The following is a 27,550-nucleotide window of genomic DNA, read 5'->3' as shown; positions in this document are numbered from 1 at the left end:
ATTATCACACTGATAGTTTACAAAGATGTTTATCTTGCATTTCTTATGATTAAATAAAAAACGAACGAACAACACAACGACAGGAGATATGTAATTATCACATCTGACACATATTCGTCATGGTTTAGCGCATCTGAACGGCGAGTCCAGTCTATCCGCAAACACGAAAGGACTTTTTGAAAAAGGACTATAGATGAAATGTTCGTCAGTCTATTTTGGGCATCACTTCTCCAGACGGTCACGATTGGTGAAAAAGACGTCACGTGACCACAGTAATGGCGAAGTTGTGACGGAAGACTTGTTTGTGAATTGCCCTTATCCAAGTTTTTCAGCATTTACAAGCCTAAGAAAACATTGTAGTCGACATCACAGGTAATCATTTACATGGCGTTTTAAACTGATTTGAAAGGTGTCAAGGTCACGTGACAAATGCTTGTGGAAAGGACGCTAGCGATTGCGGGTCAGCAATTATAAACTGTTTTCATGATGGGTTGGTCCATCTCAAAGGTATTTCAAGCTATATTCTGCATTTAGTTCGATATTAGATGTCTGCTTTACATGTTGATATGCTTATTAGATAATGTCTTCCTTTATTCAAGTACACCAGCTTGGTGATAATGATCTGTTTAATGTATAATCACCTGTTGAACTTGACTTGGATGAAACGGGCACCTGCCAAAGAGCCGTACACACATACAGAGCTCGACAGGGCTGGCCCGGTGCGAGAGAAACTTATAAACTTTCACTACAGCATACCGATGCTGGGGCCTTGTATCACTTCTGCCAACCGTACGTTGGAGGGGATTTAAGGAGGATATTTTTAGCTGCTTGTACAACTTTTGCACTTGTCAATAATGAGATCAGCCCGAAAGGGGTGTGGCACTCTGACAGAGTAATGATCGCGTGCATGACCAACTATCAACTAGTGTTTTTTCTCTACTACGTTCGAATGATAACATTAACCTTGACCATGACCATAGGCGATATGCTGTCATTCCCTGTCATGGTGTATGTGGGTAGTTAAGTATTTGCTTGAGGAACACTGATTTTACATAAAAAACATCAATGAATTTTATATATTTCATACTCGCCATGCATTTGTAAGAATTAACTGCAGTTAGAAGAATCAAGTGTAGGAACAGGATATGCTGTACCCCTTTCGATTTTATTTATCTTGAGCTTTACAAATTGTGTATTAAGTTTACCTTTTCTATATATAAAACTTCATTGAGCCTCTGATTCATAACAATTTTCCTTCCTGTTTGTGTTAGTAAAAATTAGTTGAATACAATGCTACAGTTAATTTTAGCGCCATTGAGTATTCACATTATCATTCACATTGGGTATTGAAAGTTTCCTTAGGGTATTCAATAGGATTATACTTCCCTGGGTCCAATCTTCTTGGAATTTTGACATCAATGAAAAAGAACTTTATTTAAACAATTTTGAGTAAATGCTGTTTCAGATGACTTCACATTGTTAACTGTTTTTATTCTTCCCCAAGTGTGGAACACGATGTTTATAGTTACAAGTGCTATACATGTCTAATTAAAGTGAGACAAAGCGCCTTTATAGCCATTATCAAGGAGATATCTTGACCTACAAAAAGGGGTCCAGGTGACCCCCAATCAATAAATTCAAGAGTCCTGTAAAATAATATAATGGTATAGTGTATGTAGGCATTACAAATTTTAATTTTTCTCCATGCTGTTCTGGTGACTTCTAATTGTATTTGTTCTTGTTCTGCTCTAAGTTTGTAAACAAAACATAACTCCTTTTTATGCATTATCCACTGCAATAGAGTTCATATATGTTTATATTTACATGTGGATATTTTGGGTAGTTATGCAGGTATACTATTGAGTATTTGAAATTCCTCATGTGTATCTGTACGAAAGCAACTCAGAATTAATTTGGTAATGGTGAGATATATTTTGTGTGTATCTGGAGCTTGGTGATTACGTTTTATATTTCACCCCCATGTGTTGATTAAAACATCAACAATGTTACTCAATCTTACACTAAATGACTTGCCCTACTGTTACACTGGGGCATACTGTGCCATACTGTTGTATTTTTTAACATTATGTAATACAACGATGGATGGATGGATAAATTTAATTTTTCTGTGACATACTTATCTTTTCTTTTATTTGATTCATTTTTTACCGGATGAATAGATGGATGGATAAATTTAATTTTCTGTATCATACTTATCTTTTCTTTTATTTGAGTCCTATGTTATTAAGTAAGATTTAGGAAATTGTGACCACCCGTGAAGTCCAGAAGCCAGATTCTTCCCAGTTACAAACTGTAGATTGTCAGCACCATACCTTAACTTGTGGGTTTTATTAAACATCTCTGTTTTGAGTTCCCACTTTAACCCATGATCGTGGGTTCAAATCCCGGGTTGCCCAGATTATGCTTTTAAGCTTGTCAGCACCATACCCGTGCTCGTGGGTTTTATCGAAGTGGTAATTGTCTTTGACCTGTGGGTTCGAATCCTGGGTCGCCCCGATTATGCTTCTAGGTTTGTCAGCAACATACCCGTGCTGGTGGGTTTTATTGAAGTGGTAAACGTCTATGACCCGCATCTCTTCAGGCTTTCCTCCCACAGAAAGCTGACAGGCAGGGATATAACTGGAATACTGTTCAAAGCAGTGTTAAACCAAACTCACTCACTCCTGCCACATTAAGCTGATGTGATGTAACAGAAATATTGTTCAGAGGGGCGTTGAATCCAACTCACTTAGAAAGGAAAGTAAGAACAAAGTGGTTTTACTTCAAATATCTTTAAGAACTGAATGATATTCTTTGTTGATCAATTATTAGCAAATTGATGGTTTTCATTGTATAAAATTATGTCCATTTTTGTCTATAGAGCCAGGTTGAGGGATGCTTCCATCTACAAGAGATACTGTGATCTTTTCAGTTTATTCCTTACTGAGTCTGTAGAATTATTGTTGGGGCGGTGTATTGGCAAAGAAATTGTACACAGGCTTATGTTTTTCGATATGTTTTACAATATATTGGGAGGTAAAGTGTTTGACACTGATTGTGCATGCAGATCCAATTTTCTACACGCTAAAGTAAATATTATTCAGCATGGTTAGTCGCTGCCATTTTGTAGTCATGGATACATGGGAGATTGCAACGCAAAAGAAAAATCACATTTCCGCAGTTTTCTGAATCAATTTCGAAGCGAAACATCATTTGTGAATGAATTTCTGTGTACATTTTAGGTTAAGTGATACAAATAATAATGGAACGTTATATTTTTTAACCCAATGTACCAGAACACAAAAAATATTGCTTTGTTTGAATAGTATAGCTCAATATACTGGTAATACAGTGCTGTCTTAATAACGATCATGATATGGTTGGTTTAAAGCTTTATCAGTCTCCCAACGATGTTCAAAAGAAACCACTGGGCAAGACAGACCAGTGCAGCTTAATGCCACGTTAATGTGTATATGGTGGCGGTCGGGTAGCCTAGTGGTTAAAGCATTTGCTGACCCGTGAAGATTCCGGGGTAGAATAGGCCTTCAGCAACCCATGCTTGCCGTAAAAGGCAACTGTGCTTGTCGTAAAAGGCGACTAACGGGTGGTCAGGCTCGCTGACTTGGTTGATGCGTGTCATCGATCCCAATTGCGCGGATCGATACTCATGATATTAATCACTGGATTGTCTGGTCCAGACTCTATTATTTACAGACCGCTGTCATATCGCTGGAATATTGCTGAGTGCGGCATTAAACAACAAACAAACAAAACAAACAAAATAAAGCGTTTGCTCGTCACACTGAAGACCCGGGTTCATATTCCCCACATGGGTACTATGTGTGAAGCCCATTTCTGGTGGACCCCGCTGTGATATTGCTGGAATATAGCTACAAGTGGCGTAAAACCATACTCGCTCCCTCTCTCACTCACTCACTCACTAATGTGTATTTGGGTAAACTAAAGTCACACTTTGTATGTAATTCCCCTTCAAACTGAATTACATAACTAATGGTCAAGAAATATTAGACCCCCCAGGGCTTAAATGAGGATTTATCTTCAGCCCAAGTAAACATCATCAAGGAAAATATTAGTTGCGAATTATATGCTTTTGATATTTCATAATTTGATGGTCAAGGCGATTATCCCAGTATTTAGACAGTAATCATGATGAGTTTATGGAAGACTGGCCCGTGATAAGTTTCATCTGTGAAGTGTTTTTGTTTGTTAATTTGTTTGTTTGTTGGAAGAAAATTATTTTTGGGGGACATTTAATGGATGAGTCTACGGATAGTTCATATTTAGCTTTAAAGTGATTAATTGCAGGTCTAAATAGAAATTTCTTTCAATATACATACAGAACAGTTAATTTTTGTATTAATCGATATATGTAAATATATATCAGAAGGGTGTGCAGTATTATCGGTAAATTGAGGTTCATTCTTTCCACATATCAAGATATCAATTTTTCATGTTTGATATACTACGGGTGATTTTAAATGGTGATTTTTATTGTGTGTTTAATGTTACATCCTTGCAAAATGCACCTTGGGCCCCAAGATGGCTGTGTATTTATTGACTTAGTGAACATTATGTTGTACCAGCATCTTGTTTTGATCCATTTTTTAACTTCAATTCATACCTTAATGTTTCAGATTGCTTCTGAATTCAACATTTAGAATTGTATAGTAAATCGTGATGCATATCACAATATGGCTCCAAAATATTGTGAGCACTTTAAATCTCCAATACCCATGATACTTTTGAGTTGATATATCACTATTTTCCAATCAATGACACCACTGCTATGGTAACCACTAACCATGGGAGTGGCATGAGTGCAGAACGTATGATCCATAAATGCAGACTGGTGGAACCCTTGCTGATTAAAAAGATTTTGTGTTACAAATAGCCAGTTACCGTATTTGCCAATAAGGGCCCCTTGCACTTGACAGGGTGCTGCCTACAGAAGTCAATCACAACAGGTTAAATTTGTTTTCAGAGATCGATCGTTAGGAAACAATCTTGGTTAAAATGTTGATGAAACTGAAACTTTTTTTTATATTAGTTTCTGGGCAATAAAATACCCCTTTTGCGCAGCTTTTCTAGTGGTGGATCAATACACCGATGCATCAGTGGATTACGATTTTTTACTTCTCGATACTAGTATCGATCTATCGACTATGTTAAAAAATATTGATTCTTACCTTCAGTGATCGCTTTAATAACTGTTACATGAAACACTTATTAGTGAAAATCTGTAGTGAAAACTTAAATATTTTCATCCATTGTGCCATACTTGATACTGCCAACTGTAGTGAGTGAGTTAAAATTTAACGTGGCATCGGCATTATCTCAGCCATATAGCGAAGAGACCAAGTTAGTATATTTACAATATAGTCATTAATGCAAAGTTTTGTTTAAAAACAAGTAAATAAAACATATTTGAGCATACTATATTTAGAAACAATTCATGAAACATATTCTGCCAACTGTAAATCGTCAGTGTGTCAGGTACTAGGCCATCAAGACTATTCTAAAAAAATGGCTTGGGGTCCACAGGAAAGAACATCTGCGAATATCATCAAACTTATTGGTTTGTGAGCAGGGTAGGTGGTACATATTGGTACGTTGTGTTTTGTCCCAGCCCTACTGTTTTCTCACGGTGGGTCTGTTTATCTACAGTGGTTCTATGGTGGTAGGGTAGCCTTGTGGCTAAGGGTTTGATTCTCCACTATTGTACAATGTGTGAAGCCCATTTCTGGTGTCTTCTGCAGTGATATTAGTGGAATATTGCTAAAAGCGGTGTAAAACTATACTATAAATTGGCATCAGTCCGGACTAATACAAGCACACACACACGCACGCACACACACACACACACACACACACACACACACACACACACACACACACACACACACACACACACACACACACACACATGCACGTCGCTATAAAAGTGCAATAATCTTGGACGCGAAGTTAAACCCCATTTCACCTCACCTCACCTCACCTCACCTCACCTCACCTCACCTCACCTCACCCACTCACCCACTCACTCACTCACTCACTCACTCACCCACGCACTCACTGTCACTCACTAACTCACCCACCCACCCACCCACTGACTCACTCAGTGGTTCATAATAATAAAAAAATATTGCCCAGCAAAACATACACTTTAGAATTCTTTTCTATTTTAATAATATTTTCCTGTTTTGTGTGATTGTATGGTTCTTATGCTAAAGCTGTGTATCCTCAAAACAGACATGGAATAAATAATGTTTAAGAAAAGTCACCATGTTCCTATTTATATCAAGAATTAATATATATCCCCTGTCAAATAGACATACATTATTTTTAATAGACATGTTACTTTTAAAGAAAATAGCAGATACATGATTGCACACAACCTCAATTGGAGTTTTGTTACATGGCATAAGTAATGCATATACGCATAGCATATCTTGAAATGTCAATGAGATAAAGTACTGCTGACTTTACGCAGGCGCTACCTGGCATAAATATTTGATTCTTATACAGACTTATGTTGTCATAAAAAAGCAGTTGTGTGATTCTGCTGTTATGTTACGCTCCCTTCAAACAAAATCAATAAACTTGTTTTATGATGCTGTTAAGTAACATTTGTAACTCAAGGATAAGTTGGTGAAGTAAGATTTTGCACACTTTCTGTGATATTCCTTTAGTTTGTTTGTTTGTTTGTTTGTTTGTTGTTTAACACCGCACTCAGCAATATTCCAGCTTTATGAAGGCAGTCTGTAAGTAATCGAATCTGGACCACACAATCCAGTGATTGACATCATGAGCATCGATCTGCGCAATTGTGGTGGGGTACAATGACATGCATCAACCAAGTCAGCGAGCCTGACCACCCGATCCCGTAAGTCGCCTCTTACGACAAGCATAGTCACCTTTTACGGCAAGCATGGATTGCTGAAGACCTATTCTACCCCGGATCTTCATGGGTCAATGTACCTTTGGCAAGAGTAAGCTATTGCATTTCTGAAGAAAAAAACAACGAAACTCATGAAAGAATATGAATTTCTTATCAGTATACCTAATTTATTATCCAGTGTGGTGTATCTACGTTCTGGTGTGATAAATGCCTCGATTTACCCAGTGTATTGTATCACAGCTCTGAGCTCTGAGTTGTAACTTGACTGTTATGTGACATCTTACTGTGAACTTATCATCATTTTGCCAGCATTGTCTGTTGCTGTTTTGTTAGCACTGCAAGGTGCACGTGAGATGGAAAGATCTGTAAATGTTCCATAAAACCTGATAGCCTGTATCATTGGCTTATGGGGTTAAAGAGGGGGATTTAAGGATACCCTCCAACCCCACCCCCCTAAACACACACTTTAGTACATGCACACACCAAGCATATACACACTCATATACAACAAAACACAGCACAACACAACTAAATCATTTTGTAACAAGTTTTTGAAAAAAACCCGATGTGATAGAAATTTCGTATTTCATGTGCATCCCCTTGGTTAAATCTGTGGCGTATTGCTAATGTTGCTTACCCATGAAGATTCGGGTAAGAATAGGTCTTCAGCAACCCTTGCTTGCCGTAAGAGGCGACTATGCTTGGCGTAAGAGGCGACTAAGAGGATCGCTGAGTTGGTTGACGCTTCTCATCGTATCACAATTGCGTGGATCGATGCTCATGATGACAATCACTGGAAAACCAGTTCCAGACTCTATTATTTACAGACTGCTGGAATTGTGCTGAGTGCGGCTTTAAACAAGAAACAACATTAGTACAGGCATCAAAAAGCAACTAAGTAAACATACCCTTTTAACAAGGTTACCATGGGTAACCAGGTTCCAGCTGGGGGCACGGGTGGCCTAGTCGTCAAAGGCGCCACAGTTTCACTGTGCCAAGTTGCCCTTTGGGCATGCCAGAAACCTATGATCGTGGGTTCGAATCACGGTTTACACCAATTATATTTTTAGGTTTGTGAGCACCATACCATGCTTGTGGGTTTCACCAGAGTAGTAAACTTCTGAGCCCTGCATGACATCGGTCTTTCCTCACATTAAACCAACATGCCATGATATGTCTGGAATACTGTTCAAAGCAGCGTTAAACCCAACTGACTCACTCACTATACTGGGAGAAGTTTGCTTGTGATAAGAGCTACTAAATCTGATAAGGTGATTAGGCTCAGTGTCATAGCAACTGATGTGTCTGGACCAGGCTGTGGACAGACAGTCTGTGATACATTTGGACTTGGACTGACAGTGGTGCTAAGCTAACAAGATGAAATTTGAGAGTTGACAAGTTTTGCGAAACATTCTTTGGGTGGCTACAATCATTGAATATGGCCATGATGTAATAATGGCCCCCAGTGAGAATTCTTGGTAAGAATTGGTCCCCAGCAACCTATGCTTGTTGTATGATGTGACCTTTGTTAATGGAAGAGGTTGTCAGACTCAGTTACTTTATTGATGACCTATCACATACCCTGACAGTATCTTTACTAATGGGAATGAGTGGTCAGGCTTGCTGACTTGGTTGATGATTGTCATTGTATCCCAATTGCGTGGATCAATGCTCATGATGTTAATCACTGGATTGTCAGGCCCAGACTCAATTATTTACAGACCGCCGTCATGTAAATATATAATATTGTTGAGTGCGACGTTAAACAACAAACTAACACAAAAAACTTTGCTTGTTATGTCAATTACTGGATTGTCTGGTCCAGACTTGATTATTTACAGACCGCTGTAATGTAGCTTGAATATTGCTGAGTGATGTGTTAGAAAAAAATCATAGAATTATTAACAATGATAACTATTATTTGATATTTTGTTGGTCACTCCTCCACGGTTAGCTGAGAATGAAAACTGAGAGCCCTCTGATCCATTGACCAGGGCAACAGTAAAGTAGCAGTTTAAGCATGCTGCTGGGTGATGTTGAAATGTAACGTAATATAAATGGTATTATTATCCACAAAGTGGGGCGAGGGATACCAGGATACAGAAACAGAGTTCGTCTATCTGTCCATCCTCTGTCATTCCGTCCGTTCGTTGGCTTCTCAAAGGGGACAAATTTTCTCCAAAACTATTTAAGTCGGAGAAACGAAATGTCACTGGTTATGATCTCAAATGAGTCCTAAAACTGGTGTCGTAAATTCATATTTTACAGAGTTATGGCCCTTGCTCCGTGTTTTTCAACTTAGTGCATACTGCGTTTCTCAGGAACTACTGAAGTTACATGGATGAAAGTTTGCATGCTGATCTGAGAGATACTTGTCAAGGCTAAGTTTGAAACATGGTCCTGTAAATTATTTAACAGAGTTACCGCCCTTGATCCATGTTATTTTACTTAGTGCATATTTTTTTCTCAGAAACTGCTGCTTATTGTCTGTCTTTTTGTTTGTTTGTTTGTTTAATGCCGTACTCAGCAATATTCCAGCTGTATGAAGGCAGTCTGTAAATAATCAAGTCTGGACCACACAATCCAGTAATTGACATCATGAGCATAATCAGCTTTCACATCAAGCATGGGTTGCTGAAGACCTATTCTACCCGTATCTTGAGGGTCATAATATTTGTGAAAATACAGACAGGTTCTGTGCTACAAGGTTAATATGACATGAGCACTCCTGCTAAAGGACCTATTCTTGTACTCAGACACATATTGTAATTCATTTTGTGAGCCAAGTACATGTATATACATATTAACTATTACACCGATGTGATGTTTAAGTATATATCTTCACAGGTCCAGAAACTACTGAAGTTACATGAATGAATCTGAGAGATACTTGTCAAGACCAGAGACCATATACCGATATATGGTCTCTGTCAAGACTAAGATTGAAAAATTGGTCCTGTAAATTATTTTTCTACAGAGTTACTGCCCTTGATCCATATTATTTTACTTAGTGCATTGTGTGTGCAATTTGGAAAGTTTTCTAAGAAACTACTGAAGTTGCATGAATGAATGTTTGCATACTAAGAGATACTTGTCCTGAGTTCGAAAATTGGTCCTGTATATTATATTTTTTACAGAGTTAATAATTTATTCTGACAACATAAAGCGGCCCTCGTACCTATCTCTTCTTCAGGCTTTATTGGACTCATTATTTTTCATAGTTTGTTTACCATTATATGAACAAACAAAGATCGAATTCGCCCCGTGGAGGGAGATAGTGATGACGCTGTTTTCTTCTTGTTGTTGTTGTTGTTGTTGAAGCCGCCTCCGTGGTCTTGTGGTAGAGCGTCTGCCCGGAGAGAGGAAGGTCCGGATTCGATCCCCGGCCGCGTCATACCAAAAGACGTTAAAAGATGGTACTTGTTGTTACCCTGTCTGACGCTCGGCATTAAGGGGCTAAAACAAGGACTGGTCGGCTCGGAGTCAGTATACTGTATCTGAGTGGGGTATTCATGTTAAACTGCGGCATGGTGAGCTCAGTGAGCTAGCACTATAAATCGGCATCAGTCCGGACTAGTATAAGCAGCAACAAACACTCACACACACGTGCATGTATGTCGCTATATATGTGCAATAATCTTGGACTCGACGTTAAACCCGACCTCACGTCACCTCACCTCATGTTGTTGAAAACAATTTCAGTTGTCATTTATTTCGTATATTGCCCTTCCTATTTTCAAAATGTTGAAGAAAACAAATCATATTATTTAGATCTCAGCACCATCAATTTAAGTTTTGTTTCTTTACCACTGGCGACTGTGCTTGTTGTAAGTTGCAACTGAAAGGATCGGGTAGTCAGACTCACTGACTTGGTTGATGCATGTTGTAGCTCAATTACGTGGACCGATGCTCATGATATCAAGCACTGGATTGTGTGGTCCAGAGTCGATTATTTACAGACCACCATCATATAGCTGGAATATTGCTGAGTGCGGCGTTAAACAACAAACAAACTTCACCACTGAAAGAAGCATTACTTGCATGGTGGCCTGAGGTGATGCAAGCAGTCAGTTGATGCAATAATGTTTCATTAAACCTCCATTATATGCAGTCGTTTCCAACTTTTAATGGCATCCATAACAGGCCATTAGCTTTATGGGGTTGGGAGTACCATTAACCAAACAGACATACTGATATGCTCTAATGCGTTGATAAAATGCAGGGAAAAACATAGGTACATAAAATGATGCATTTGGCAGTTATGACATAGCAACCTATTGAGTCGAGATAACTGCTACTATGCATGTCACATGGTGGATAACAGCAGGGAGCAAGTGCTTGTTTGCTGAAACGTAACTGAGGGAAACTTGTAAGGGAATACCCCAATTTAATGACATGTTAATTAAACTTTTATGCTTAAAGTATCATTAGTCAATGACGATTTAATTACGACTTTATGCTTTGGAACCTTTTAACTAATGAATCTTTGAGAATTTAATGAACCCTTTGGGGCCAATGAACTTGTTAGATAATGAAAGTTTGGTACATCTGTGGCCAGGGGCGGTAGTGTAGCCTTGTGGTTAAAGCATTCACTTGTCATGCCGAAGACCTGGGTTTGAAGCCCCACATGGGTAATGTGTGAAGCCCATTTCTGGTGACCCCCACCATGATATTGTTGGGGGCTGTCGGGTAGCCTGGTGGGTAAAGAGTTGGCTCGTCACGCCGAAGACTGGAGTTCGATTCCTGACATGGGTACAATGTGTGAAGCCCATTTCTTGGGTCCCCGCCGCTATATTGCTGGAGTATTGCAAAAAGTGGCATAAGACAATACTCACTCATGACATGGGTACAATGTGTGAAGCCCATTTCTGGGGTCCCCGCCGCTATATTGCTGGAAATTTGCAAAAAGTGGCATAAGACAATACTCACTCCTGAAATGTTAGACTTAATTTGATATTTTATGTCATAGTATTTATTATTTACACAATCAACCAAGGAAGGAAATACCACTGGGGTAACTATTGGAGACCTGCAAGTGGGGCCAACCACAGGGGTAACTATCGGAGACCTGCAAGTGGGGCCCACCACTGGGGTAACTATCGGAGACCTGCAAGTGGGGCCAACCACTGGGGTAACTATCGGAGACCTGCAAGTGGGGCCCACCACTGGGGTAACTATCGGAGACCTGCAAGTGGGGCCAACCACAGGGGTAACTATCGGAGACCTGCAAGTGGGGTCCACCACTGGGGTAACTATCGGAGACCTGCATGTGTGGCCCACCACTGGGGTAACTATCGGAGACCTGCAAGTGGGGCCCACCAGGGGGGTAACTATCGGAGACCTGCATGTGGGGCCCACCACTGGGGTAACTATCGGAGACCTGCAAGTGGGGCCTACCACTGGGGTAACTATCGGAGACCTGCAAGTGGGGCCCACCAGGGGGGTAACTATCGGAGACCTGCAAGTGGGGCCCACCAGGGGGGTAACTATCGGAGACCTGCAAGTGGGGCCCACCAGGGGGGTAACTATCGGAGACCTGCAAGTGGGGCCCACCATGGGGGTAACTATCGGAGACCTGCATGTGTGGCCCACCACTGGGGTAACTATCGGAGACCTGCAAGTGGGGCCCACCAGGGGGGTAACTATCGGAGACCTGCAAGTGGGGCCTACCACTGGGGTAACTATCGGAGACCTGCAAGTGGGGCCCACCACTGGGGTAACTATTGGAGACCTGCAAGTGGGGCCTACCACAGGGGTAACTATCGGAGACCTGCAAGTGGGGCCAACCACAGGGGTAACTATCGGAGACCTGCAAGTGGGGCCTACCACAGGGGTAACTATCGGAGACCTGCAAGTGGGGCATTCTATTTTGTAGTTACTAAAAAAATTGCCACTGAAATGCCAAAGTATAATGCCTGTTTATGATCTCTCCGGACCATGAAAATTAATTTGTACACATGGTTAGCCAGGAGATGAGATTGTAGATCATGTAAATAACAAATTAAAGAATTTATTGTGGCATTAGCATTAATAGAAAGGTTGACTTACTTACTTACTTACGTAAATGTTAACAGTGACTTTGGTTATAAATAATATATGATTGCATTACGAAAAAATTACATTGTTCCGGAAATGTTGGCTGAATTTGATATTTTATGTCATAGTATTTATTATTTACACAATCAACCAAGGAAGGAAATACCACAGGGGTAACTATCGGAGACCTGGATCACTTTGAACTTTCCAACAGTAAACAAACTCATCTTGATATAGCTGCAATGATGTTGTAAGAGGCATTTAGACCAACTCACTCTGTACTTCTGAGGGGGCGGTTGGGTAGCCTAGTGGTTAAAGCGTTCGCTCGTCACGCCGAAGACCCGAGTTCGATTCCCGACATGGGTACAATGTGTTAAGCCCATTTCTGGTGTCCCCCGCCGTGATATTGCTGGAATATTGCTAAAAGCGGCGTAAAACCAAACTCACTCACTCACTGTACTTCTGAGTGAGTGAGTGAGTTGGGTTTAACACCGCTTTTAACGGTATTTAGTTATCGCGGTGTGTCAGCTTGATGTGGGAGGGAAACCCATGAAGTGATGCAGGTCTCAGACGTTTATCACTTCGGTGAAACCCAGGAGCACGGGTTTGGTGCTGACAAACCTAGAAACATAATCGGGGTGAATCAGGATTCAAACCCACAATACAAGTTTTATGGGGTGTCCAAGGGATGCAACTCTGCACAGCAAATCGCAGTGCCTTAGGCGACTGGGCCACCCGTGCCCCTTCTTTTCTTCTGAGGATTTGTGAGATTTCTGATCCTAGCGATACTTGCTGCATTCTTTACTGTTGTAGATATATTCTTAAAGATAAACCAGGTACTGAAACGTGATTAGGCTGTTCCATCTGGACAGACCTAGCATGGATTGTGAGTACTTTAATAATACTTTAATATTGCCATATTGAGGAAGCTGAACATTAGCATGTATGTTTCTTCTTCTGATAACATCATATTCATTTCAATCAGTATGAGGGGTGGTCGGGTAGCCTAGTGGTTAAAGCGTTTGCTCGTCATACCGAAGACCCGGGTTCGATTCTCTACATGGGTACAATATGTGAAGCCCATTTCTGGTGTCCCCCGCCGTGATATTGCTAGAATATTGCTAAAAGCGGCATAAAACCATACTCACTCACTCACTCACTCACTCAATCAGTATGATTTTAGTGTGTTTCTTTCATGAATATTAATGCAGAAAATATTTCAACATTAATGCTTACAACAACTTTGGTGGCTTTTTTGGTGACATTTTAAGATCATGTTGACTGCATATCCAGGTGAGCTACAGTGACACTATTTTTTCATTTTGTGTTTGCTCATGTGTAAAGTTGTCTGATCAAGGCCTGTTTGACCCACTCACATCCTAATTTAGGTCATGGTGCCCGAGATCTAGCGTCAGTGGGAGTCCGTGTCCTGGACTGTTATTGAGTTCATGTTCTCAAATGGGCATTCATGGAAGACATACTGTTTTTTGGTACTGGTCTTTATAAATAAATAGTGGTAGTGGGTCGGAGGGAATCAGGGGAGCTTCACCCAAATATATGCCTTTGCTAGGGGAGGGTTGTAATAAATATCACACCTCCATGTCAAAATGATAGATCTGATTGGTCCATGTGATCTTGATATGTATCCTGCCTTGAAAGGAAGCGAATTTCTCAGAGGGTGAATAAATCTCTTATACCCCCCCATGAGCTAGACAGGCTGCACATGGATTTCTGAGAGGCAGAATAAATCCCTTACCCCACTTTCAAGCAAAAAGCTGCACACTTTTACCCGAATCAATGAAAGTCATGAATCATAGCACAAGCTATCCTCCGCTCAACCAAACAGCTGTTTTCTGTCATTTTTTTTGGTTTTAATTCATTACAATGTCATATTAAAACATATCCGTAAGATAAATTCGTTGTAGCAGGATCACTCAGGGAACAGGGGGTTTATGTGTCCCAAAACTGGCACGTGAAGATCCGGGGTAAAATAGGTCTTCAGCAACCCATGCTTGTCGTAAGAGGCGACAAACGGGATTGACAGTCTGAAATGTTTATACACGACAGATATATTATTCCAGAATTTAATTGCCAATTATTAAGGGTGCATATAAATCAGTCTTGTGTACATTGATCAATCAGAAGGGGTGATAATTGGGATTGTTCACTTATCAATATGTTTGCAAATATAGCAGTGGGCGCTTATTACGTCAAATACGGTATTTCAGATTTCATCCAGGCATGTCCATGCTATTTTTTATTTACTTAAAAATTGCCCGCTGAAATACCAAAGTATGATGCCTGTTAATGATCTCTCCAGACCTTGAAAACTAATTTGTACACATGGTTAGCAAGGAGATGAGATTGTAAATCATGTAAATAACAAATTAAAGACTTTAGTGTGGCATTATCATGAATTACTTACTTACGTAAATGTTAACAGTGACTTTGATTATAAATAATAAATGATTGCATTACGAAAAAATTACATTGTTCCTGAAATGTTAGACTGAATTTGATATTTTATGTCATAGTATTTATTATTTACACAATCAACCAAGGAAGGAAATATCTGCACTGATATCACAAACTAAATGGTTTGCGATCATCAGCAATTTACTCTGATCAGCAAACATGCTGTGCAGATTGTCTGAATGCAAAAGTTCAGGATTGCCAGAGTTTTTATTTTAAAACTGTTGAGTTATAAATTATGAGAATGTTACATGGCAGATTTTAAAGACTATGGGACATAGAATTAAGAAAGTGTTTGTTTTTGATTGTTGCTTAACGCCACACTCAGCAATATTCCAGCTATATGATGGCGGTCTCTAAGTAATTGTGTCTCAATGAATCTGTATGCTATTTTTTTACATTCACAGCTCCCTGGGAAGTATACAACCCACCCAGAGGTTTTTCATGCACTAATGTAATGAAAATAAGTACACTCCCCTAATCCTTGTCATAGTTTTGGATGATAAGGTTGATGGTTGGTTTGTTGTTTAACGCCGCGCTCAGCAATATTCCAGCTATATGAGGACGGTCTGTAAGTAATCGAGTCAGGACCCGATCCCGAGCCTGACCACCCGATCCCGTGAGTTGCCTCTTACGACAAGCATAGTCGCCTTTTATGGCAAGCATGATTAATATGATTAAGGAAGTGAATAATTTGTGGCTCATTTGTGCTTGCAGTCATATGTTGTATTGTGTATTTCAGTTGAACTGTTAGAATTGCACGTGGTTGCATATGATCCTGTGCACAGCACACAGGCCACAAATGAGGCGAAGTTTAGCAATGTTGGTCACGGAGAGTAGTTTGGCTTCTGGGGGTTTCTTGGGGCCTGGCCCACCCTGAAGCAGTGAATGGGTACCCGGTAGGATGTTAACTTCGAGTGCCTCATAGACAGCTTGGTTTGTGTACTCCCTTGGCTGCTCAGTAAGAAAATTGAGAGCGCACTGATCAATTGTACGGAAAAAACTCTGAGAGCATGCATCAACAGTTGGCCTATTGGGATTATATCCATTTATTATTATTATTATCATAATTGCATGTGTCAGCAATTTTGTATCATGCTGATGCTATTATTGTTTCAAGTGTATGTTATTTTCTGAACAGTATGTATTTAAACATCACATCAGTATAATCGTCAATATATATATATAAATGAGTATTGGTGTTGAATGATTCATGAATGCATTATGATACTTGGCTCACAAAACGATTTACAAATTATGGTATGTGTACAAAAAGGTCCTTTAGCAGGAGTGCTCATGTCATATTAACCTTGTAGCACAGAACCTGTCTATATTTTCACAAATTTAATGACCCGTGAAGATCCAGGGTAGAAAAGATCTTCAGCAATCCAAGCTTGCCATAAGAGGCGACTATGCTTGTTGTAAGATGGAGTGAGTGAGTGAGTTGGGTTTAATGCCGCTTTAACAGTATTCCAGTTATATCATGGCGTGTCAGCTTAAAGTGGGAGGAAAGCCGAAGTGATGCAGGTGTCAGATGTTTATGGCTTCGGTGAAACTGAAGGGCACAGGTATGGTGGTGACAAACCTAGAAACATAATTGGGGCGAACAGGGATTCGAACCGACAATCATAGGTTTCTGGCTTGCCCAACGGATGCAAATCTGTACAGCGAATTGCGGCGCCTTAGATGACTGGACCACGCAGGGCCCCCAGCTTGTCGTAAGAGGCGACTAACGGGTTCGGGTGGTTAGGCTTGCTGACTTGGTTGATGCATGCTTGACACCCCTGACACACACACACACACACACACACACACACACACACACACACACACACACACACACACCTCCCTGCTACACACACACACACCTCCCTGCTACACACACACCTCCCTGCTACACACACACACACACACACACACACACACACACACACACACACCTCCCTGCTACACACACACCTCCCTGCTACACACACACACACACACACCTCCCTGCTACACACACACCTCCCTGCTACACACACACCTCCCTGCTACACACACACACACACACACCTCCCTGCTACACACACCTCCCTGCTACACACACACTCACACACACACACCTCCCTGCTACACACTCACCTCCCTGCTACACACACACACCTCCCTGCTACACACACACACACCTCCCTGCTACACACACACACCTCCCTGCTACACACACACACCTCCCTGCTACACACACACCTCCCTGCTACACACACACACCTCCCTGCTACACACACACCTCCCTGCTACACACACACACACACACACCTCCCTGCTACACACTCACCTCCCTGCTGCACACACACACACACCTCCCTGCTACACACTCACCTCCCTGCTACACACACACACACTTCCCTGCTACACACACACCTCCCTGCCACACACACACACACACACACACACACACACACACACACACACACACACACACACACACACACACACACACACACCTCCCTGCTACACACACACACACCTCCCTGCTACACACACACCTCCCTGCTACACACACACACACACACACACACACACACACCTCCCTGCTACACACACACCTCCCTGCTACACACACACACACACACACACCTCCCTGCTACACACACACCTCCCTGCTACACACACACCTCCCTGCTACACACACACACACACACACCTCCCTGCTACACACACCTCCCTGCTACACACACACTCACACACACACACCTCCCTGCTACACACTCACCTCCCTGCTACACACACACACCTCCCTGCTACACACACACACACCTCCCTGCTACACACACACACCTCCCTGCTACACACACACACCTCCCTGCTACACACACACCTCCCTGCTACACACACACCTCCCTGCTACACACACACACACACACACCTCCCTGCTACACACTCACCTCCCTGCTGCACACACACACACACCTCCCTGCTACACACTCACCTCCCTGCTACACACACTCACCTCCCTGCTACACACACCTCCCTGCTACACACACACACACACACACACACACACACACACACCTCCCTGCTACACACACACACCTCCCTGCTACACACACACACCTCCCTGCTACACACACACCTCCCTGCTACACACACACACACCTCCCTGCTACACACACTCACCTCCCTGCTACACACACACCTCCCTGCTACACACACACCTCCCTGCTACACACACTCACCGCCCTGCAACACACACACACACACACACACACACCTCCCTGCTACACACACACACCTCCCTGCTACACACACACCTCCCTGCTGCACACACACACCTCCCTGCTACACACACACACCTCTGCTACACACACACACCTCCCTGACACACACACACACACACACACACACACACACACACACACACACACACACACACACACACACACACACCTCCCTGCTACACATGCACACACACACACACACACACACCTCCCTGCTACACACACACACACACACACACCTCCCTGCTACACACACACACACCTCCCTGCTACACACACACACACCTCCCTGCTACACATGCACACACCTCCCTGCTACACATGCACACACCTCCCTGCTACACATGCACACACCTCCCTGCTACACACACACACCTCCCTCCCTACACACACACACCTCCCTCCCTACACACACACACACACACACACACACACACACACACACACACACACACCCACACACACACACACCTCTGCTACACATACACACACCTCCCTGCTACACACATGCACCTCCCTGCTACACACACCCCTGCTACATCAGCCTCTACCAACCTGTTACAAGACTCCTGCTTCATTGTTTAACGGACCTTGTTTGTATGAAGAAGATTTCCTGATAAAAGTTTTGTGCTGATTATGGAGCACCCATGTGTTGTGAAGTAAGTGAACAGAGGGTGGTCTCGATATGTGGGTTATGAGGGTAGCAGATGTTTGTGGCAACCTTCGATTGATGGATCATATAGCACAACTCGGCTGCGCCTATTATCCCCCTCAGATGTGAATATTTGAACAGGACTTACGATAATGATAATAATAATGATAATAATAATAATTTACATGGTGCCATATATCCATCAGTAGGACTTCAGTGACAAATTTGACACAATTTATGGATAACAACTTCTTTAATTACTGAAAGGCGATGTTTCAGTGTAGATCCCTTTACCGTTTTGAAGCAAGATTGAATGATGAGGTGGAGGATTAACAGCAACAACAATTGCATAAAAGAGAGAGATTATGTTTGTTTGTTTGTTGTTAAATGCCGCACTCAGCAATATTCCATCTAATTCAAGTCTGAATCTTCCATCTCAATGGGGCCCCTTTTCAATTTAAATGGATCGTAAGAGCCGACTATCGGGATCGGGCGGTCAGGCTCGCTGACCGGGTTGTGCATGTCATCGATCCCAATTGCGTAGATTGATGCTCATGATATCAATCACTGGAATGTCTGGTCCAGACTCGACTATTTACAGACCGCCGTCATATAGCTGGAATACTGCTGAGTGCATCAAACAAACAAACAAACAAACAAACAAACAAACAAACAAACACTCGCTTATTCACTGCTTAGGCTGCCCTTAGCCCAGTCTACATTTCTGAACATTTCATCCACACCAGCATCGTCAGAAGGCGATCTGCAAAAGTAGTCCAGCCATTTATTGATTCATTTTAAAATATTGATATTTGCTTGGTGATATAATTGATTGATTTGAAGATTCACTTCACAGGTGTCCTGATACGTCTCACTAATTACTGTCAGTGTTCCAACTTGAGAAGGAAGGTCTTGGACCACTGTTGTAGTCAGGGTAATCTTCACATTAATAATTTAAGATTTATAGGGTCTTGAGCTGAAGATACGTATCAAACACATCCAGGATGCTGAGACCCCCCTTAGTTTGTTCATTTGAACACTCATACTTTGGTATCCATTCTGTATTATCCAGTGCAGCGTTAGAAACTAGTCCTTGTAAGACCCTTGAAGATCCGGGGTGTATTGGTCTTCATCAACCCATGCTTGTTGGAAAAGGCGATTTTGCTTGTCGTAACAGGGGACTAACAGGATCGGGTGGTCAGACTCGCTGACTTGGTTGATGCATGTCATTGTATCTTAATTGCGTGGATCGATGCTCATGATATTAATCACCGGATTCAAATGATTCAGTGCTATAAATAGTCATCCAATCCAACTGATTGGAACAAGCAACTGCGTCACTAGACATGTCTTGACTTCTCTTCCATTTTTTAATATTCATGAAAACATCTTTTCAAAAAATAAAAGTTCATTAAACTTCTGATTTGATTACAGATGTTGAGGACATTTATAATGTAGATGTATTCCATGTACAGAGGAGACATTTTGGTTGGGTGTTGGTTGCTCAGTTGTTACCATGGTTACGCTAAATTTGTGATCAGAGAGATGGAAGTTATTATCGATAAAATTGTGTCTACCTTCTCAGAGATTGAGATGGTGACATCACTTCTGAGTGAGTATTGTTTTACGGTTCTCTTAGCATTATTCCAGGAATATAGACACAGGGGACACCACGAATGAGCTTCACACATTGTACCCAAATGGGGAATCGTACCCTGGTCTTTGGTTATGAGTCAATGCTTTTAATAACTGGCCTACCCCACTGCCTTGAAATCACTTCCATAGTCACGAATGGGTCATGGGTATATATCATTATGGAATGGAAATATGCACTGGAGAATTAGGAAATAAACCGGCTGTGGTTTGAAATCTGAGGTTGTCTCACTGTCGATTTAATACCCCTCATCTTAATTTGGAATTTAATTTGGCCATTGTCATATGTAGGACATCGATAGATTGATGTATTCAAATGCATTTTTGGTGTGATTTAGTTTGTGAATGTAAAGGTATCAAATGGAATTTGATACCTGATTTTAATCCTGGTTTTACCACTCAGAATCAAGCATACTTTAATGTTATGATAGAATGAAGGTTTATTGGTGTTGTGGCATTATATCAAATTGTTTGTCAGGGTAGGCATGTCAGCGTTTATACTGTGATACAGGTCTTGGGGTGGAGGGGTGGGTGGGTGGAGTTAGGTTGGGGTTGGGGTTTGGGGTTGGGGGTTGGTGAAACCTCACATACGAATATCATCACAGAATAGCCATGAGTTTCGTCCATTTGTTACTTCAGGGTAGGAGTGTCAGCGTTTATACTAGGATACAGGTCTTGGGGTGGGTAGGTGAGTGGGTGGGTGGTGTTAGGATGGGGGTGGGGGTAGGTGAACCCACACATAAGAATATCATCACAGAATAGCCATGAGTTTTGTCCGTCCTCAACATTACTTCAACTTCAATAACATTTCAGTCTTTTCGCATATATTTCCTTTTTCAAATTTTATGTTTTTATTTCATTTTTCCTTGGGATTATAAAGTATAATCTTATCTCATAGTTTTCGGTCATTTCAGTTCACTGTAAAAGGCCTGCATTGTTTTTTATGCTCCCCCTCTTACTGAGCTGGCTCTGTCTGAGACTACCTCCTACCATAGGAAGGGAAAACATATTTTCGTTTCTGGTCCAGGTTCCTCCTCCACGGATGCCAGAACTAATCGGAGCAGTAGCCGGTAGCTGGGACCAGATAATCTATAATATAGGCCTCCTCTAGACAGGTTCTCAAGTCAGTACTGGAATCTATTTGCAGATCAGCCCCTGGTGCCAATGCCCAACGTGACCAAGATGTTGGTGAAGTGAAAAGAGGTCCCCCAGAGTCACTACATTAGTGCTGTTACTGCCGCCAACGAGGAGGCCAGGACGACATCAACACTGCTGAGAGAAAATGACGTCCAACAACTACCAATGTGAGTGAGAGGTTGATGGTGTTAAATGCTGTGGCAGGGAGAGCTATTTCCGTCGTGGGGTTGCTATGTTTAGGTGCCAGTCGCTATTTCTGAATTCGTGATTACGGCTCGGGGCCACATTTTTCTCCCTGACCAAGATGGGCTAGTGGGCAGGGTGATAGGTCGCTGATGAAAATCCGATCGATTGGAAACATGGTTACATTTTGAGGTAAAAGTGCCCTAAAACATTTTTCTTGGCAGTGTCTCAACGAATTCCGTAGGCTTGATGGATTAATGATATGTTAGCTCACTGGCTTTAGTTGGGTGGTGGATGGTGAAAGTCAATGATATCTTGATGTCATTGGGTAAACTGTGTCATGCAAGAAATTTGTGACTTTATAATGTTTTAGCAAGTGTCATCTTTTTTATAGACATACATCATAACAATTAGCATTTTAAGACCATAATAACCACAAATCTGAAATGTAAATGGACTATTACAGAAATTATGATGTCATTGGGTAAACTGTGTCATGCAAGCAATTTGTGACTTTATAATGTTTTAGCAAGTGTCATCTTTTTTATAGACATACATCATAAACAATTAGCATTTTAAGACGATAATTACCACAAATCTGAAATGTAAATGGACTATTACAGAAATTGTTTCATTAGCAAGTGCTTGTAGTACCCAGGTTGTCATTACAGCGACCTAGGAATTAACCTGTCATTCATGTGTCTATTGTTCGACTGAAATGTAGAAAGTTTGCTGCAAAGTTATGTTTTTGTTTGTTCATGATTCGAAATTATGACCTGACAAAATATCCCATGACCTGAACAATTTTGTGTTTCTTCTGTATATCATAGAGCTTTATTTCTATATTTTAGATTATCTAAATGTTGAGTAATGAAACAAAATATAAAACAAATATAGTTAGCTGCAGACACTTATGGCTCTATTGTTATGCATTATGGCATCATCTTTCTTGTCTAATAAATTTCTAAACTAATGTAATGGGATACAGAAATATAAACATGTCGTTGAAAAAATCCATTTTTACCCACGAAAATATTAAATAGATATAATAAATATATTATTAATATATTTTTAAACTGATGTAACTGGATACAGAAGTACAAACATGTCAATTAAAAATTAATGACAATTTATCCACGATAATAGAAAAAATAATTAAGAAATCAAATAAATTTCTAAACGGAATGAAATAATAAGTGAAGGAAATATTTCCAGAATATAGAAAAATGTGACTTCCCATCGTTCTAGGCACCTCCTTCCTTCTTTTCTTGAATCAAAAGCAGTTGAATTCAGTTACCGTAGCGATTCCGGGTAAGAAATGAGATGTCGTAAAATGCGACCAAATAGATCAGGTGGTCAGGCTCGGTGACTTGGGTGACCGTGTTATTATATCGTGACCATGTGTATATTTGCTCAAAATATCAATCACTGGATTGTCTGATCCAGACTCTTTTATGTACAGGCAGCGTCATATAGTTGGAATAATACTGAATGCAGTGAAAACAACAGAAAAATAGAACCTATTGTGCAGTTTGGAGCAAGGGGTATATATCAAATAGGTAGCAGTTGATTTGAGCTGGTTAATACATTGGCAGATGGCACAACTATGTTATGTTTCTTATGATATGGCACTTCCTGTTTTGATATAATGTGATAGGCTTAATTTCATTTCCTGGTTTTGAGCTGTGGATAACATTACAATGTTTAGAAGAAGCTCATTCATCAAGTGGCAGCCATTAGCTATTCTTGTAATACCATTCCCTAGGTAAGATTTCTGACATATTTGCCCTCTTTTCTAGTCAGAAACGTTGATTTGGCAACAAGCCTTGTTTCTACCAGGACGGAATTCTTGGTTGAAGGTACAAATGTACAAGCTTTAACTTGAACCAGACCAAATGAGAACTGTGTTCAGTATAATAATATTGCTCTAATTAGTACTTCAAAGAATAATTTCATAGGTGCAAATTGATTGTAACCATAGAAACGGGATGTTTTATGTGCTAGTGATTATGGGATGCTAGCGTGGCAGGATTCTGAAATACTCCGCATCAGGAGATCTGTGGATACATTTGATGATTAAATGAAACGGTTGTCTGCCGTTCACTTGTACGAGCCCTGATATCCCAGCATGCTCTTCTGCTCCACATTTTCTGTGACATCTACTGACACAGTTTTTGTTATGTGCTTCCTGCTTTTTTTGTCATGTATGTAGTTAAAAAATACATTTACTGCTGATTCAAAACATAATCAGACTAGAGTTAATGTGATCTTATTGTTTTTTAGTTGACAATCTTTATTGATATTACATAAGGGAAAAGTACAAAACTCTTTCTGAACATAAAGCATACAAAATTAGTAATGTTATGTGACTCAAAAGAAGTTAAGGAACATCCATTTTTTTCATATGATTATAATTAATATATCATGGCTGGTGGGTATTGCAACACGCCACATTCTAATTGCAGGTGTTTTTTAACTTGTTTATTGTGTTTTGAGACCACTTCCGTGGTCTAGTGGTAGAGTGTCTGCTATAGAGCGTACTGTCAGGGGTTTGATCCCCTGTCGCAGCATACCAAAAGACGTTAAATGATGCTACTTGTTGTTACCCTGCCTGACACTTGGCATTAGGGGTATGGAGTCAGTGTACTGTGTATGAGTGGGGTATTCATGTTAAAACTGCAGCATGGTGTCTCAGCGGGCTAGCGCTATACAATCAGCATCAGTTAGACCTAGTACAAGCAGCCACACACATACACACACACTATAAAAGTGCAATAATGTTAGACGCGACGTTAAGCCCCATTTCACCTCACCTAACTTGTTCTGAGTAGTGTTTATAATGCTATATACTCCGCCGAGAAATTGATGAGATCCGGGATGTTTTTTCCATTCTGCACACATTACATTCTCTCTTCACTGAGCCATTATATATAACTATATTCAATACAGTGGTATGTTGTTTAGGCAAGTGTAGTCTGATGTGTAATGTGGTGAAAAGAGAGAGGCCACACCTCAATTTTTCACATTCACTTGAAGGTCTGTACATTGCTTTTTGAGAGTGAGGGATTTCCTCGCACATATGGCTGACACGTCATGATATGACTGAATACTCTTCAAAGCAGCATTAAACCCAACAAACTCACTCACTTTGGAGAGTGAAATAATCAAACATTTCCCCATAACATGTGAAAGAAACACAGAGTGAGGCAGTATTCTTATGGTTCACAATATATTTGTAAATTTGATATTTTTGGGGGAAAGATGATGGGGTTCTTCTTCAACCCCTAAACACAAAAAAATTTAAAGTTGTCAAAGAAAAGGTTCAAGGTTTTGATATAATTAGCCAAACATTTCACTAAAGGCTTGCATAATACAATGTTTTTCCCATTCATATGATATTTAATACACTCGACTGGTGATCTATTATCATGATTATGACCAGAGTATTTTGATATACAGAATTTTATATCACACAGACAGACAGACAGACAGATACATATATAACACTATATATGTATGTTTCATATGGTAACAGGGGCGATCGGGTAGCCTAGTGGTTAAAGCGTTTGCTCGTCACGCCGAAGACCCGGGTTTGATTCCCGACATGGGCATAATGTGTGAAGCCCATTTCAGGTGTTCCCTGCCATGATATTGCTGGAATATTGCTAAAAGCAGTGTAAAATCATACTCTCTCACTCACTTCATGTGGTAACACTATACTCACCGCCAAAAGAAGCGAGAACCATAAAAGTAATAGAGATGTTAAGAAGAGCTGTTTCCAATGTGTACAACTTAATGACAAAACTAACAATCAGTCAAGCGATCCTAGAGTGTCTTTATTCTTATCATGATATGTTGCACGTGACTTCCAAACTTTACATGCTTAACCTAAACAAGACAAATATGCATATCCAGTCATGGATCTATGACGTGACAATTATGCATCGAACCAATCTAATATCTCTTGAATATGAATAATTCTTCATATATTAAACAACATGTATGATGTTTGAGTTTCGTTTGTCGATGACAATATTTTGCACTCGCCAAAGCAATGGCGAGTTTGTCTGTGTGTCCTTCCAGCCAGCAATATTGTTCAAGCTCATGAAATGCTATGACCTTTCCATCACATATTTTTAAGATTAAGCTTTTAGGTTTTATTTGGTAATGTGATGAATCTCCTCTGTCAGATGTTATTTACTGAGTGGATAATTTGAAGAGGAGTAAAACCCCCAATTTCAGCTGAAGGTTTCACATTGTTAAAGGTCAAGGGTACTTATCATGCTTATGTCATTTACATCTCGTGTTGCGTATATATTGAACTATCCGTGAACTGTCCTTGCACTCCCTGTATTAGTAGTCAGTCCTTGATAGTGCAGCCTCCTGTACCCTTGTTACAGGTGGTGGTGTAGCTGAGTGGTACATGTGTTTGCTGATCATGCAAAAACAAGGTTCAATTCCCCACATGGGTACATTGTGTGAAGCCCGTTTCTTGTGTTCCTGTCTATGATATTGCTGGAATATTGCTAAAAGCGATAGTTGCCATACAAGGCGACTATGCTTGTCATAAGCGGCAACTAATGGGTTGATGTATGTCATCGTATCCCAATTGTGTGGATCGATGCTCATGTCAATCACTGGCTTGTCTGGTCCAGACTTGATTATTTACAGACCGCTGCATATAGCTGGAATATTGCTGAGTGCAGCGTTAAACAACAAACAAACAAATAGACACTGTAACGTTGCTGGATCTGATGGTCTGGGTTCAGATCTGAGGTTTGACTCTATCATGATTCTGTCTGCACCATACCCCTAATACCTGGATCACTAAGGGCTTACTCCAGGAGTAGTGTTAAGACAAATCCTCTTTTAGGCAACACTTTTTAAATTTTATTTTTCACAGATTTATTGCAGGTTTTCCACACAAGGTTGGTCGAAATAAAAATAAGATTAAATAGCTATGCCATTATTTATTTATTTATTTATTTATTTATTTATTTATTTATTTATTTATTTATTTATTTATTTATTTATTTATTTTTTTAAATATTTTTTTTATTGTATACGAGGATCTATATTACTAGCAGGAGACATTATAAAAAAAACATATTTTTATGCTTAGTTTATATCTTAGACCGGCTGCTTTCCAGTAGGGGTGGTGGGCCTGTGAAACAAAAAGTAAAAATTGTTCGCCAAAGGGTGGGTAAGTTAAGATTGCAAGAACCACATGAATGGATC

At 40.6% G+C, this 27,550-nt stretch overlaps 1 protein-coding gene across 8 annotated transcripts in view; it reads left to right on the top strand.

Annotated features, from left to right (window-relative positions):
- The first annotated feature begins 273 nt into the window (after nt 1–273).
- The window catches only part of LOC139464912 (histone deacetylase 4-like), a 155,497-nt gene continuing 128,220 nt past the window's right edge, over nt 274–27,550 (top strand). For all 8 annotated transcript variants that reach the window (XM_071246508.1, XM_071246512.1, XM_071246509.1 and 5 more), the window contains exons 1-2: nt 274–372; nt 22,140–22,296. In XM_071246508.1, coding sequence (XP_071102609.1) covers nt 22,275–22,296 — 22 coding nt within the window. In that variant the 5' untranslated portion in view covers nt 274–372; nt 22,140–22,274. The remainder of the gene's footprint in view (nt 373–22,139; nt 22,297–27,550) is intronic.

The sequence above is a fragment of the Haliotis cracherodii genome, unplaced genomic scaffold (genome assembly GCF_022045235.1).
Source record: "Haliotis cracherodii isolate W230 unplaced genomic scaffold, xgHalCrac1.p SCAF_17, whole genome shotgun sequence".
Lineage (NCBI taxonomy): Eukaryota > Metazoa > Mollusca > Gastropoda > Lepetellida > Haliotidae > Haliotis > Haliotis cracherodii.
Note: the sequence above shows the minus strand (reverse complement) of the source record. Positions and strands in the feature narration are given on the sequence as shown.